The 14789-nt window shown below is 46.0% G+C and overlaps 1 protein-coding gene across 23 annotated transcripts in view; it reads right to left on the bottom strand.

Annotated features, from left to right (window-relative positions):
- Positions 1 to 14789, bottom strand: part of KALRN (kalirin RhoGEF kinase) — a 672273-nt gene that overhangs the window by 374832 nt on the left and 282652 nt on the right. For all 23 annotated transcript variants that reach the window (XM_058731109.1, XM_058731107.1, XM_058731105.1 and 20 more), the window contains exons 8-9: positions 11055 to 11186; positions 7367 to 7597 (exon numbers count right to left, since the gene is read on the bottom strand). In XM_058731109.1, coding sequence (XP_058587092.1) covers positions 7367 to 7597; positions 11055 to 11186 — 363 coding nt within the window. The remainder of the gene's footprint in view (positions 1 to 7366; positions 7598 to 11054; positions 11187 to 14789) is intronic.

The following is a 14789-nucleotide window of genomic DNA, read 5'->3' on the forward strand; positions in this document are numbered from 1 at the left end:
CGCACTCCAACTCAGCTTTCCACTGGCACCAAGTCACCTCAGACTCACTCCGACAGCATGTTTCCTCTGCTCAAATCTCTGAATAGCTCTCCACTGGTTATAAAGTGCTAGTCTTTTTATTCTTTAGCCTTGTATTCAAGGTTTCAGAAATAGCTTGTTGGGTCAAGGACACGGTGAGAATAGGGGTTATCAGAAAAACAGGACCCTGGAAGATAACCGGCTTCTCAATAATTAACATAATAATAAAAAGGAATTAAGGACATTAAATGAACTTAAAATTTCCAGGCATCAAGGAAGCCCTGAGGCTCAGTAACTCCTGGGAAGGGACTTCTCTCACCAGCTCCCAGGTGCCACCAGCCTCCTAGCCCTGCCAGTTGGAGGCACCTAGGTCCTTCCTTAGAAAGTGCTCACCATGGAATGACTACTCTTCAATCAGAGAAGAGTTTACATACAGAAAATCAAAGTAAGCACCAAGAGAGAGACCATGACAGGGAAGGGGAGAGAGGAAGACAGAAAGTAGGGCCAAGAGGAAGGGGCCCCGGGTGGGGTGGGGAGGGATTGGAGGGTTAGAGTATAGAGTGTGAGGGGTACTAGAAATCCAAGCAATTCCCAGGCAGGAGGGTCTGAGCATGTCTGAGGCAAGCCTCTAGAGCTCACTCCCCAACCTTGCCAATTCTAGGTAGGGAACACTTGGAGAAGGCTGGATGGACAGAGGGTTAGAATGCTCCCTCTAAGATCAGGGACACCAGAGAGGTTAAAGTTTAGGATGTTTCCCTATCTTCTCTCCAATCAGAAGGCAAACCTAATGAGGAGAACCCTCCCTCGATTCCCTCCCTATCTTCCCCACTGCAGCTGAGCCTCAACCCTGGTTTCTTTTGGGGTGTTCACCCTCCCCAAAGAGTCACCTATCATCTTCTTGAATGTATTTCAGTGATTGGATTATGACCATCAAATAACTTAATTGGAAACTTTAATACTGCTAAGTACTCGCATGGGCAAACGGATATTATTCAAGATACATGTCACAAAGAAGAGCATCAGCAATGCTGAGAACACGAGTGTGAAAAACATGAGAATGGGTAGTGTCTGTTCTAGGGAAATTTGTATCAGAGATAAATGACTGTAGAAGGCAATTTTATAATGACACAGTAGATGAGGAAGAGTGTTTGGGTATGAGTATGACTTGTTTGTGTGAGACTTATGGACGGGGTTTGAGGATGAATCTCAGCTATCAGGCTACATGACCTTGGGCAAGTCCCATCCTTCGGGACCAAGTTGTCCACCAGGGCCCTTTGAGCAATGGCATTCCAGCAATAATTTACAAACATCTCAAGGGGAGAGGCTGGATCTCTCTGCATTCCCGTCAGGTAGCATAGTGCCTGTGGCATAGCAGAGAGGCTAAGAGCAAGACCTGATGTCAGACAGACTTGGATTTGAATCCTTATTCTCCTACTAACTGTGTCACCTCAGGCAGATTTATTAAACCTTTCTAAGGCTCAATTTCCTTACCAGGAAGATGGGAGCCAAACTATCACCTGCTTCATAGGGTTGGCAGATTAAATAAGAAAGGCAAGTGAAGAGATTAGATGCTTAATCATATGTACTCAGAAAGATGATGAATCCTGAGCTTTAAACAATACAACTTTTATAGGCACATTTAATCCCAGTAACAAAATCTCAGGGTTGGAACCCAACCATCTCTCTGAGGTTTGAATACTCTCCACAACATATTCAACAAGTAACCAGTTCACATTTCAAATTTTGCAGATGGTTCTCCCTTGTGTGTTCCCTCATCTACCTGGGACTGCACCCTGAGCATTTTCCTTCTTAGATACTTTCATCCTTTCCTAGAAGAAGAGTTCATTTCCAGACCCATCATCATTCTGGTCACTCTTTTCTAACAAATCATTCTATGTGCAACCCAAAGTGCTCATCTTTTATTATGCAAAATTTCAGTTGGATCATACAATGTCCAAACTGGTTTAGTATGATTAAGGGGCTATAGTCACTACTGCTAGTAAGAGATTGAATATCTAGAGTTTAAAAGAAATCACTCTCAAATCCTTTTTACATATTCTTTGGCAGGCAGGAACTGACATCATAAAACCTATAATTTTCCATGTGAGGCTCCAAAAAACTGATAGAAACAGGTGAGATTCATTTGTACCACAAGAACTATGGACTTTAATATTAACACAGTCATTCAGAAGGGAGAATCACCGAGCCCGATAAATTCTGCCATCACTGCCCCTCACCAGCTCACCCAACTGGACTGCTTAACAACAAAAGACATTGTTTTTAAGGGAGTGCATTGGAGCTTCAAACCTCACTGTCCCACCCACACCACTGAGACCACCCCTAACCCTTCCTGCCTTACCTCCCATGTTCTCTGACAAGGGTGGGCACCCAGTTAGACTTCCTCTTCTCTGTCCCCGGGCTATACTTAGCTCTGCTTCCTGGCCTTCCCCAGGAACACCATCTCCATCTCCTCTGCCTGAGCTCTAAGGACCACTGCAATCCCACCCCAAGCACAGGGAACTTTCCCTGCTCTGACTCCACTAGCCCATGGTTATTTTGCTTCTTTCTTTCTGAACCCAGACAGCTGTGTGCCATTCATACATCCTTCAGTGCATATGTCTTCTCTCAGGCGAGGGACCGGACTCCCAGCACAGGGTCTTGCACACAGCAGGTGTTCTAAAACATTTCATCAATTCATTCTTGCAAAAAACAGAGGGAGAAGAAAAAGAAGGGGAGGCAAAATAAGATGACCTGCAGACAGTGTTCAAAACCAGTTGCTCTGGCTGTGGAAAACAACGGAACAGAGTCTGCATCTACCAGAAAGATCAAGAATCTAGCTACTCTTTGTTCTTGTCAGCACAAAGTCCGGCCTCTCTGGGCTGGGAAGTAGTCCCTTACACCCCTGGAAAGCCGCAGAAGTTAGGGGGAAATAGAAGGTGGAGATAGGCTGATGTTGTCATGGACTGCCCTTTCTGGCTCTTGCTCAGTGCTGTCCTACTCTAAACAGGAAAAACAATAGTACTGAAAATTATTCTGCTGGCGATACTATAGCAGGGTCTGGCTTATCTGCACCTTTCTGCAGCTTAATGAACCCCAATTCCAGTTTGGTCCTTAGAGATTTATTTCCATTGCCCTCAGGCCCAGCAGGGAAGAGAAACCTGAGCACATCTGTTGGGACTCAAGGGAGGGCAACCACCAGGGTGATGTGCCAGGCCACTTCTGGTTGCAGAGGTTTCAATGAAATCTCTTTTTCACTGGTGCCTACCCTTGGTCTTCATCTTTTTGCTTTACTCTGCTTTGGGCCCTTAATGGGCAAAATATTCCTACTTGGGCAAAGACCATGCCCAGTAATGGCAATGGGGCAACAAGTCAGGCAGGCAGAAGCTGGCTCGCTCTTCTGACCTCTCTTCTCCACCAGCAGGAGACTCTGTCTCTCCTTTTTTGTGCCTCCCTCCCTCACTTTCCTCTTTATGTTTCTCCTCCCATCCATGGGTGTCTGTTTCTCTGCCCTCTGTCTTCAAACCTTTCTCCCTTTCTTCCTTTGCCACATGGGCTGTCTCTGTCTCTCCCTCTTCTGTTTTGGGATATGTGCATGTGTCTGTCTGTCTTTCCCCTCCCTATGTTAAGTATGCGTGTGTGCTTCTTGTCTCTCTCCCTGGTCTCCTTCTCCATCTGCCTGGCTCCTCTCTTGTGTGGCTTTTCTGTAGGATATGTGGACAGGGAGCCAGGACACTTAGCTTCTGGTCCTGGTACTACATTAACTAGCTGTGTGGTTACAGCCAAGTTATTTCACATCTCTGGACCTCAAGTGCCTCAATCATAATGTAGGTTAGACTAGATGGTCTTTCAAGTCCTTGACAGCTCTGAAATTCTATCACTGAATGAAAAGAACTCAGAAGACCCCAGAAGCAGTCGCTATTGTTAGAAACTAAAGGCTCATGTGTGGTGGGGAGGTGGGGGCAGGGAGGGGGGGTCCCTAACAGCACAAGCACCAGGTGGCGCTCGAGTACCACTCAGAGGATGTGACTAACAACCCAGACCACACTGATGGAGGCTTTACCACATGCAGGGCAGCCAGGGTGCTAAGCCTTGCACTTGTATCTCATTCAGTCCAATGAGATAGGTACGATGATCATTCCTATTTTAGAGGTCAGGAAACAGAAGCACCAGAGGTGAAACGCCTTGCCCAGTCATACAGCCAAGACCTGTAGAACAGGATTGGCCCTCAGGGTGTCTGATTCCAGAGCCTGTGTTCCTAGGCACAATCTGTATTGTTCCAGCCACTGATGCTCACTCACAAGCTCTCCACTTAGGCTGCCAAGTAAACATCTTAGACCCCAAATGTGCTGAAGAGTCTTGGATACAGACTATAGTGTTCAGTCAATCCTCTCCTCCCTCAAGACACCAACTCTGACTTCTCATGCCTCTGCCTATAACTGTTCCATCAATACTCTACTGCCCTGCACACTGATTGGCATGTTCTGGTAGAACTGTTCTTTGTATTTTCAAATGGGTATGTCTTGAGCCATTCTAACTAACTAGGCATCCTGCCAGAATCTAATGCAGTACAGTTCTAGGCCCATTGCAGAAGCCCGAACTTTCTGAATAACTGATGAACACTGGGATACTTTGTGAGCACTGAGGGTATGCCCCCGTATCCTCCACCTTGGCTGTAAATACTTGGGACCCTCAAGACCTTCACATCGCTATTTCACACCACATCACAGGCAGACTCCAGCTACTCCCTGCAACTACCAAATGGGCTGAGCTACCCCACAGAAACAGAAACTGGGGGTCCTCTAATGATAATGTCAGCTCAAGTCAGCAAATATAAAGAGAACCCCAGCTTCATGTCAGATACAGCTAAGAGTTGTAAGCTGTATAGAGAGGAAGAAGTCATCCTTTCTACTCTCAAGGAGATATAGAAAAGATGACATAAAACATGCAAAATAAAGATGACAAATATATTAAGTTTCTGGGAGTCAGGAGACCAAAGTCAAAGTCTCTCATGCTACACATTGAGTGTGTTATGTCCAGAAGCCTTTTTTATTTTTATTTTTTTAATTTTTATTTTGAGAGACAGAGTACAAGTAGGAGAGGGGCAGAGAGAGAGGGAGACAGAATCCGAAGGAGGCTCCAGGCTCCAAGCTGTCAGCACAGAACCCGATGTGGGGCTTGAACCCATGAACTGTGAGATTATGACCTGAGGTGAAGATGGATGTTCCACCGACTGAGCCACCCAGGTGCCCCTGTGCAGAAGCCTTTTGAAGCACCAGGTCCACCACCTGCTAGGTACTGATGATTAACTGGGTATAACGTAAACACTGGGGACCCATCACAAGATTTGGTAGCCCTTGTTTTTCCGCACTCTTCTTTGTACAACTGTCCCAGTGTCACTGACATGGAGAGTGAAGGCCTGAGTGAGACAATGGGTGAATGAAGTTATGCTCCAGAAGTGATAGTCACGTATCCTGAAAACAACAATGGAATTACCATCCTAGGGGATTTAGTTCTCATGGAAGATCCGAGCCCATCACATCCACCTCCTAACGTTCTACTTACTCTTGCTCAATGCCAATAATGTGATTGTACAATAGACATGATAGCATCTCAATTCCAGAAATGCTCTCATTTTTAAGACCATGGTGTAGAATGGCCATAGGTGTAGTTTTACTATACTTTTTTTTTTTTTTCTAGATTTAGTGTTGATGTCAAGGTGGCCACAGAAAAGTCTGGGGACAGCAGTTCCCAGACAGTCCAAGTTTGAATGCCACCTTCGTGTTGGGGAGGCCTTTTGCCTCTCCCTCTCGCAGCCCCTCTCTCCTTCTCTATGGCCCATCCCAGTACCACAGCCATGAAACAGCAGGAGGACGGAGAGCTCACCAAGGACACTGCACAACCCGCAGCCTGGGTTGCCTCCGTGAGTCACTCAAAGTTCACTGAAATAGTAACACCCTGTCTGCATGCCTCTGGAGGCTGGCACCTCACTCTGTCTCAATCACAGATGGACTCTGTGCTCTCCTGTGCTCAGGGATGATATATTTATCTGGACAGTTCCAGATGGCAGGAGTAGGCAACTGATTCATTTGCTTCTCCTTTCCCAGCAGGCCCCACAAGGGTTTCAGAGCTGGGGCCAGCATATAAGTGTCCATCTCTCTTGAGGCTGAGGTGTCTGTCACCTCTGATGACTCAATCACTGCTCCAGCCTGGGGTGGTGGAGTAGGGCTGCCTTCAACAAAGCTAGGGTAGCTCGAGAATTGGAAACACTCCTGAAGGTCTGCCTACTCCCAGGCCTGGTTGCATAGTGAACCCCTTCCCAGAGAGTGTCCCAGCCAGTGACAGGATGTCCTGCTCACCCTCCATCCCCTCTCTGTCTTGGGGCACCTGGCACTGGGGCCCCTCCCACAGCAGCTGTGAAGGGGTTCAATACTCCAAAGACATGTCCAATTGGCTCTCAGTGTTTCATGTAAATTTTGATACACTTTTAGATTACAACTGGCCAGTACCACAGAGAGTATAGAAGGAGTGTGAAATGTTATTTTATATGTATAAGCTTGAAGTTACGTGCTGGCCACAGACACTGATAGCATGAGTGCCCCCACCTTTGCCTCTCACAGCGGGGAGATGATGTGAAGCCCCAGCTTCAGTCTCAAGCTCCCAACCAGCTCTCCATCCCCCAGAATATCCACACTAGAGCAAAGCCCCCTGGGGTCCCCAAGGAGACAGACAGAGAAAGCATGAGAGGGAACGAATGGGTCATTTCACTCAAAAGGGCATTTGTGGCAAGACTGTTCTTTCATCATCAAAACATAACTATTTGTTGTTTGTGGTGAAAGAAAAAGCTATGACTGGTATAATAATGCAAAAAGGCAGATTAAGCCATAAATAACCCCTTATCATGAATAGCCCATGTTTTAAATCCGGTTTGCCAAAGAATACCCCCATCACACCCCAACTTTAGCAGACCACCTGTGTCCCTGATTGAGAAGTGAGCTCACTGTGTGTGGTCCAACCCTGACAGTGCTCAAATAACCCCCAGGCCCTGGAGTCATCTAGAAAGCTCCTGAGTGAGGGTCAAGTTCTCTGCCATCTAAACGCAAGGAACTGCACTGTGACGGAGTCTCCTGCCCCACACCAAAGAGTGAGAAGGCCCATCTGTAAAGTTGCTTAGGCAAGAAGCATGCAACTAGTAAGTCCATATGGTGAAGGGGGTGGGGGCAGCTGGGGCTGATTTGCCCTCTTCCCTCCGTAAATCAGGTGTTCCCAGGCCCGGTCACCTGGGTCAGGGACTTGGGCCACCTGCCTGCCTGAGATGGATGCCTCATGCTGGAAGCGGCCTGTTTGTTACCTGTTGCACGTCTTGCTGGAATACACAGAGCTGCAGCCGCTGGTGGAGCCGCACCTTGCGGTGCTGCCAGATGCTCTCGAGCCGCCGCTGGTGGTGCAGCACCTCGTGCACCACGTCCAGCACCTGGTGCACCGCCTTGGAGTAGTTGGCAGTGGCCGTGAGGGACTCAGAGTTGCCAGGACTCAGGGGACGCTGCAGCACATCCAGCAGTGCTTTGCCATCTTGGCTGACCTGCAAGAAGGAAAGGTTAGACCAAGGGAGCCAAGGAACAGGCATGGACAGAGAGGCGAGGAGAGTCTGCCCCTGGGATCCCTGGTTAGGACTGAGAATCCCAGCCCTACCCAGACCCCATGACACCCTAGGAATGTGCCAGCCAGAGCTGTCCTGGTGCTCAGCCTGTGGTCTGGGGGACAGCACAGTATCCTGAATCCTGAGGGAGGAGAGGTACTCAATCAGTGTCTCTCTCAGCCTTGAGTTTTAGCTTCACAAGGGCAGGGACTCTGCCTCGTTCATCTCTCTCTCCAGCACTTAGAACAGTGCCTGGTCCATCATACTTGATAGATATTTCGACTGACTCTTTGACTACGTCGAGCAGCAGAGTTTCGTTTCAGAAATGAAGCTGAATATAAATTGACACCATAAACCTCTCCCCCTCTTTTTTCTTCACTGCTTCTACCTAGCTCTAAACTTCTAGATGTGTGACCAGAGGCAAGTTACTTAACCTCTTTGGGCCTCAGTTTCCTTGTCTGTAAAACAGGGACAGTAACGGGGCAACCTCCCACAGTAGTGGTGAGGATCGAGTGAGTTAACATGTGCGAAGTGCTTAGAATGGGGGCCAGCAGGTACTACTGGTTCCTAATTCTATTTCCACCACCATCATCATTTCTCTCTCCCGTCTTCCTTACTTCCTCTTCATTTTCTTTCTTTTTTTATATATTTATCCTTCTTTTGCTCTCCTTCTGTACAACTTCCTTTTTTTTTCCCTCCTGAGCATGGTAACACCCCCATCTTTCCAGAACATGTAGAGTAAGGGAGGGACCTTTATTCACTTATTTATTTTTTATTTTTTAATGTTTAATTACTTTTAAGAGAGAGAGAGAGACAGAGTGCAAGGGGGGAAAGGCAGAGAGAAAGACATAGAATCTGAAGCAGGCTCCAGGCTCTGAACTGTCAGCACAGAGCCCAATGCAGGGCTCAAACCCACAGAACATGAGATCATGACCTGAAATGAAGTTGGACGCTTAACTGACTGAGCCACCCAGGCACCCCAGGGAGGGACCTTTAGCTTGTAGACACAATATCTATGTTCTTATGTTCCCCAACATTCACCCTCAGCACTGAGACCAGTGGGGGTGACACTCCCGGTCATTCCTATTGGAATCTTGGTACAACTGCAGGCACCAGTATTTCTGGAAACTGGCATCATCTGATTGACACCTGTGGCTCTCCAGAGCTGGCAGAGGACCCAGTAGAGCACGTATCTTCTCAATTTAAAACAGTGGTAACTAGGGAATTCAGGGATTTTAAGGCCCTAAATTAATTTGGTTAAAGATTAAATCAAAGTTGGTTTGGAGTTGAATGCTCTTCTTTTTCTTCCATCGAGGTGGGGAAGGAAGCGTGTTCCCACCTCCAGCCTTACGATGGTGAATGAGGTGCTGTTGCTGGGCCCAGGCCTCCCCTTATCCCACCTTTGTGTCCTAAAAATAGCTTATTAGGGTTCAGGAACACAAAGGCAGTTGTTACTCACCCTGTTCATGGGGCAACAGAAACAGTGTGGGGCCAGGGGGTTGGTGGTTCAGAGGAATACTGGGTGGAGAATCTGTGGCTGAGACAGGAGAGGAAGCCTGGCTGGAGGAATACAGCCAATCTAGGTGACTACCTCTACCTACCCCATCGCACTATTGCTGCCTCCAATGCATTGCCAGAGGTAACACCCTCCAGAGATGTGAATAAAACAAATATCCTGTGGCCAAACCCAGGAGAGTTCTCCTCAGGGAACTCTGAGCAGATGCTGTCTTTGGCACTGTGCTATGTCAAGGGCAGGGTGGTTAGAGTTGGAGGGCCAAGTCCTAACATCCAAGTCAACAGAGCTCCAGTCCTCTGCCTCAGTCCACATCTGCAGGAGGCAGGGACGGCCCACTGAACTCTGAGGCGGGTTTGGAGGGAATGCCTATGTCCAACAATGCTAGGGCCTGACAAAAATTTGGGAGAAATATTGTGTCTCTCTATATAATAATACACACACCCCACAAGTGTGAAACATGTTAAGTATAATATTAATCTCATTGGTATGCTCTATTTTTGTATCTTACAAGGAGTAAATTTAGAGATTCTTGACCCATGGATGGGGGCACAGTTCTGTTAAAAGAGAAGCCTTGGGCCATTTGGATCAGAGCTGATGAGATCAGATTTGGCTCAAAAGCCCTCCTCTCTGCCTCCTATAATAACAAAACCTGTTACCATTTTTTTAGCACTTATTACTGTCAGGCACTGGGCCAAGTGCATTACATGCACTATCTTTGTAACCCTTCAAACTACAGGCAAGTGTTATCACCTTCACTTCACAGAAGAAACTGAGGTTTAGAGTAGTTAAGTAACGTGCCTCAAGTCACTCCCCTATAAGCAGGAGAGCCAAGAGTCAAACTCAGCTTTGACTGTGGCAAAAACCTTGACTCTTACCAGGAAGCCATTGGTTCTTTGATTTCAGCACGCATCAAACTCACCTGGTGTAATATTTATTAAAATGTAGGTTCCAGGCCCCAGTTTTCGACATTCTGATTCAGTCGGAGGTGGAACCCAGGAAGATGCACCTTTAACAAGTACTGCAGGGGAGTCTAAGACAGAGGGTCCCAGAACTGGCTTGGAGAAACACTGTTCCAAATGTCCCTGCCCCATGGCCAGATGTGAATTCACTTTCCCCTCCTCATGCAGCTTCCTTAATTAGTCCATCTCTTATGCCCTCCAGCCTCTCTCTCAGAATTCACGCCCTTTAGTTAACTCACTTACTTGTGTACCTCCACACAGATAACGCCTGTATGCCCCTTTCCTTTCCCTTGGAAAGCAAAGGCAAGAAACTTCCCCCACTTCTCAACTTGTACCATGTGCCTGCCCTTTGGTTTTTCAGTGAGAGTCTTTTAATTTGTCCTTAACTTCCACGACAGCTTCTTACTCCTGCAAACACTTATCTCCACCCCATGGTGAGTTTTCCTCCAGACTTTCTAGTGAGAAAATTGGTATTTGTTGATGGGCTGCTTCATAAAAGGGGTGGCAGGGCTAGTGTGTACACACCCATTCACCAGGCAGAGAGCAAACGGAGGAACACAGCCTTGCTTTGTTATACTCCTCTTCCAGGGGAGAGAGCCCGATCTTCACACACAGGGTGAAGGGTGTGTGTGTGTGTGTGTGTGTGTGTGTGTGTGTGTGTGTGGGCATGTGTGCACACATGAGCACATGTGCGACAAGGTGGTGCCTGCTGATGGCCACACTTTTTTTGCTTCCTGGCCGGAGATCTATGAATGGAGATCATTCATAGATCAAGGATCTTAAAGCTGTCTCCAAAGGGAGAAAAATGATCTTTCTCTTCTTCTTAGTCCACCCAGGCTATTTCACAGCATGCAGGCCAGTGCTCTGGCCACTCACCCACATACATACACACCCAGGAGCCCTGAGTGTCCGGCTTGGTTCTCACCTCCGTGTAGGCCTGGGTCACCTGCTCATACAAGGACTGATGATGGTGGATTGCCAGCTCCAGGTCCTGCATCTCAGATGGCAGGCCACCCTCACTGCACATCTTGCACCAGGCGTCCACTCCCGACAGGAACTGGAAGGAGATAGCAGCTGGGTCGGTGTGAGAGCACAGGGGGTGGGCAATGGGCAGATCTTTGTAGAGGTGGTCAGATGCCTTTGGAAGAAACATCTGGCACCTCTGGGAGCCTCAGAGACCACTGCAGAGAATGGAGTTTTCTAATTCTACAAACACCAACCCGACGAAAGAAGTACCTGTACCTGTTCAGAAAGTGCAGTTTCCACCTGTACAGAAGACCCAGTACCTGTTCAGGAAGTGCAGTTTCCACAAGCAAAGATGACTGTTATGAAACCACTGACGGGGGGAGCCGTCTACGTGTTCAACAGGCTATATGCACACATTGGCTACAAAATACAGGTGTGGGAAGAGCTCACTACATTACAATACACCTTAGAGCTTCTTGTCCTAGGCACACTCACAGGCACCTGTGAGAGGCTGCATATAATGGCACGGGAGATTTCCACACACGTGTAATCAGTTGTGCAGAGGCACAAAAAACACCTCACACAAGACCATCGGGTACCCCAGGGAACTTGCAAAGGCCATTCCCACAGGGGGTGAAGATTAATGCTCAACAAGATCTCCACTGTTGGGTCAGTATCCTCAGGGATAGGAGAGAGGAAGGGCAGCTTAGGGGGACAAATTGCACTGGGCCTATAATGGCACTGGCTCCTGGGATGTGATATATAGATATAGATCTCGACAGACATAAAATTATTTAAAAATTAAAATTAACAACTGTGGAAGACTATGGGTCTCCATGCACAAAAGGTGAGCTAACTGAAATCACTCAGATTTATTGGGTGGAAAAATACACCTCTAAAATGCAAATAATTCTTCACCCAATAGTCTGGAATGGTTCTGTCTGTGATTCCTCTCGCCTGGGTGCACAGCTCCATTTAAATTAATTGCCTAAATACCTTTTTATCTCATTGCCTAGAACAGCCCATATGAGGACAATAAAGAGCTGCCTAAATAAATGCATAATAGCTTTGAAAAAATAGCCTTGAATCTGCTGTTTGGAGCATGTTTGTTTTTTGTTTTTTTCTCCTAGCTAAAAAGAAGCATGGTTTATGAGTTTCCCTGAAGGACTGGTAATGCCTGAGGAAATTGCATTAAAAAATAGATACAAATAAAATTGCTTCTGATCCAAAGCAATCCAAGCCAGGAAACATCAACTAGAAGTCACTCTCAGTTCTGGGACTGTACTTTCTGCAGCTGCGTGAGTTCTAGTCTGGGTAGTCTGGGTGTGTGTCAGCCTGCAGCCGCCGGCTTGTGGCTACTGTGGTTGACTTTTCATTCTGAATGTTTTTATCGCATTGGGCCATCTCTTAACAATTCCAGAAGTGTGCAGGGTGCCATCAAGTATCAGACTGCACACACTTGCTAACATCTCAGAAGCTTCTTTACTCCACCAATAACCATTTCACAGAGGACCCTGAAAGCAACCTGACATTCGTGTGTCAGCCACGGGGGGCGCACCTCTTCAAGGCCCTTGGGATTTCCCTGTAATACATTAACAAGAGCCCTAGAGCAGACCCCACAAAATGGTCACCTCAAGGAGAGAAAGGCAGAGAGACAGAAAGAGAGGCATGGAGTCTCCCTTGCCAATCTGGACCTTCAACAAAATGTGCAAGTGGTAGGGTTGAGGAGAGAACAGGAGATTTGACATGAATATTCTCCTGGTCCTTGGAATGAACTAACGGGTCACTATCAGTCACTACCACCATCATCCTTTAATAAAAGGCCTAGAACCCTTTCAATGTGTCGGGCTGTCCTTGACTTATGATACAAGTATTTCAGTCTTTGGGAAGGTCTCAGGTGGAAACAGACACAAATGAAGGAAATACAAAGATGCCAGGATAGTATGTTAAACAAATACAGTTGTGATGTCTAGCATTTAAAAAGGACATGAGGTGCATTACATGTTCCATCTCTAATTCTTATAATAGTGCTGTGAGGTTTATGATTATCCTTGCATTAGAGATGAGGAAACAGGCTCCGATTGGTGAGGTGACTAGCCTAAGAGCTAACTATTAGAGCCTACATGTGCCTTGAAGCCTACACTCTTGCAATTATCCCATGCTGCCTTCCATGCTAGGTGGGTAACAGAGGCAGATATTTAAGGTATGACCTCATCTAGGACTCCCCACAATCTGCAAGCTACCCAAATGTCATACAAAGAAAAGAATTTAGAGGTTAAAACCACAAGCTTTAATGTTAGACACATCTCGGTTGAAATCCCAGCTGTTCACAGATTGTGTGATTTTCTCAGTGGTATGTTAGTAAATGTTTAATAAACAGCATGTGTGTGTGTGTGTGTGTGTGTGTGTACACACACACAAGAGTATTGTAAACTTTACTGATATAAAGAATGTGTAGCACATAATTTACAAAGAATGACAACATATATATATACAACGTTCCTTACTGTAAATTCCATATAGCCGACCAATTCTCACAGGATGCTTTTGTTTGCAAACAACAAACTTATATGAAAGTTAGCTAATATTTTTGCTAATATTAAGGTGAAAGACAAAAATGAAAAATACCTCAAGACTTATGTCAGAGCATTATTCCTTCATCAGTGATGTGAGTGACTTCTGTGCTAAATGTAATAATAGTTTTTGAATATCAGAAGAGTATTTCTTCAACCTGGTGTGCTACTATTCACAATGTAACAGCTATAGTCAGGACACATCTTTAATCAAGTTTAGTCTGCATCTTTAAATATTTTTCCTTCATTGTCTTAAGACTCCAGGCAATCAACAAAACAATAAATCAAGCCCTGGTTGTAGCATTTGATGATTCCCGTGGTTTAAAACGTCTACCTTGGTCTATTTCAAGCTACCAATGTGACATCACAGAATGTGGAGTTGGGAAGAACTCATCAGGAGCACACAACCGTATAGTATTTTCACCACAGAGACAAATAGATATAATTTAAGGAGCACAGGTAATAATAAAATGTAGTAAAATAACTAGGAGTGATGAGTTTTGAGTATCTATTACCTTTGTTTTTAGTATATTTAGTATAAATTTATATAATTTAGTTTTAAATAGTGGCTATGTTTAATAACCAGCTCATGAATTTGCTGAAAATTTGACCTTTGGCTCTTCATAGGCTGCTTAGAGCCAGCTCCAACACACCACTGGGTCTTAGGCAGGTCACTCAGTCTCTCCGAACTGCAGTGTTCCTGTCTGTAAAATGGCTTGGTAATGTCACTGACCAAAGCCAGTAAATAAGTAGCAACAAAGAATTATTATATCTATTCATTGTGTAATTACTACATTATTATTATCCATAGCCAGTGCTTCACGTAAGATTAGTATCCCCCTGATTTCAGCACTCAGTGATCAGTATTTAGTTTCCCCCATTTCATCTGTGTTCTGAGAATGTAGTCAACACACACACACACACACACACACACACACACACACACACACACCAGTAATAATAAACTACCAAGACGAATGTAAACAGGCTCTATGTTCCTTGTTTGGATGTTAAGCAAAACCATCCAGAGTTACCGATATTTCCTTATATGCGCAGGGGCCATGAAAGCAGTAGAACATGGGTTGCTATTGCAATTACTCAGCAGGGCCTTGAGTGTTTCA

This window comes from Neofelis nebulosa, chromosome 5 (assembly GCF_028018385.1).
Source record: "Neofelis nebulosa isolate mNeoNeb1 chromosome 5, mNeoNeb1.pri, whole genome shotgun sequence".
Taxonomy (NCBI): Eukaryota; Metazoa; Chordata; class Mammalia; order Carnivora; family Felidae; genus Neofelis; species Neofelis nebulosa.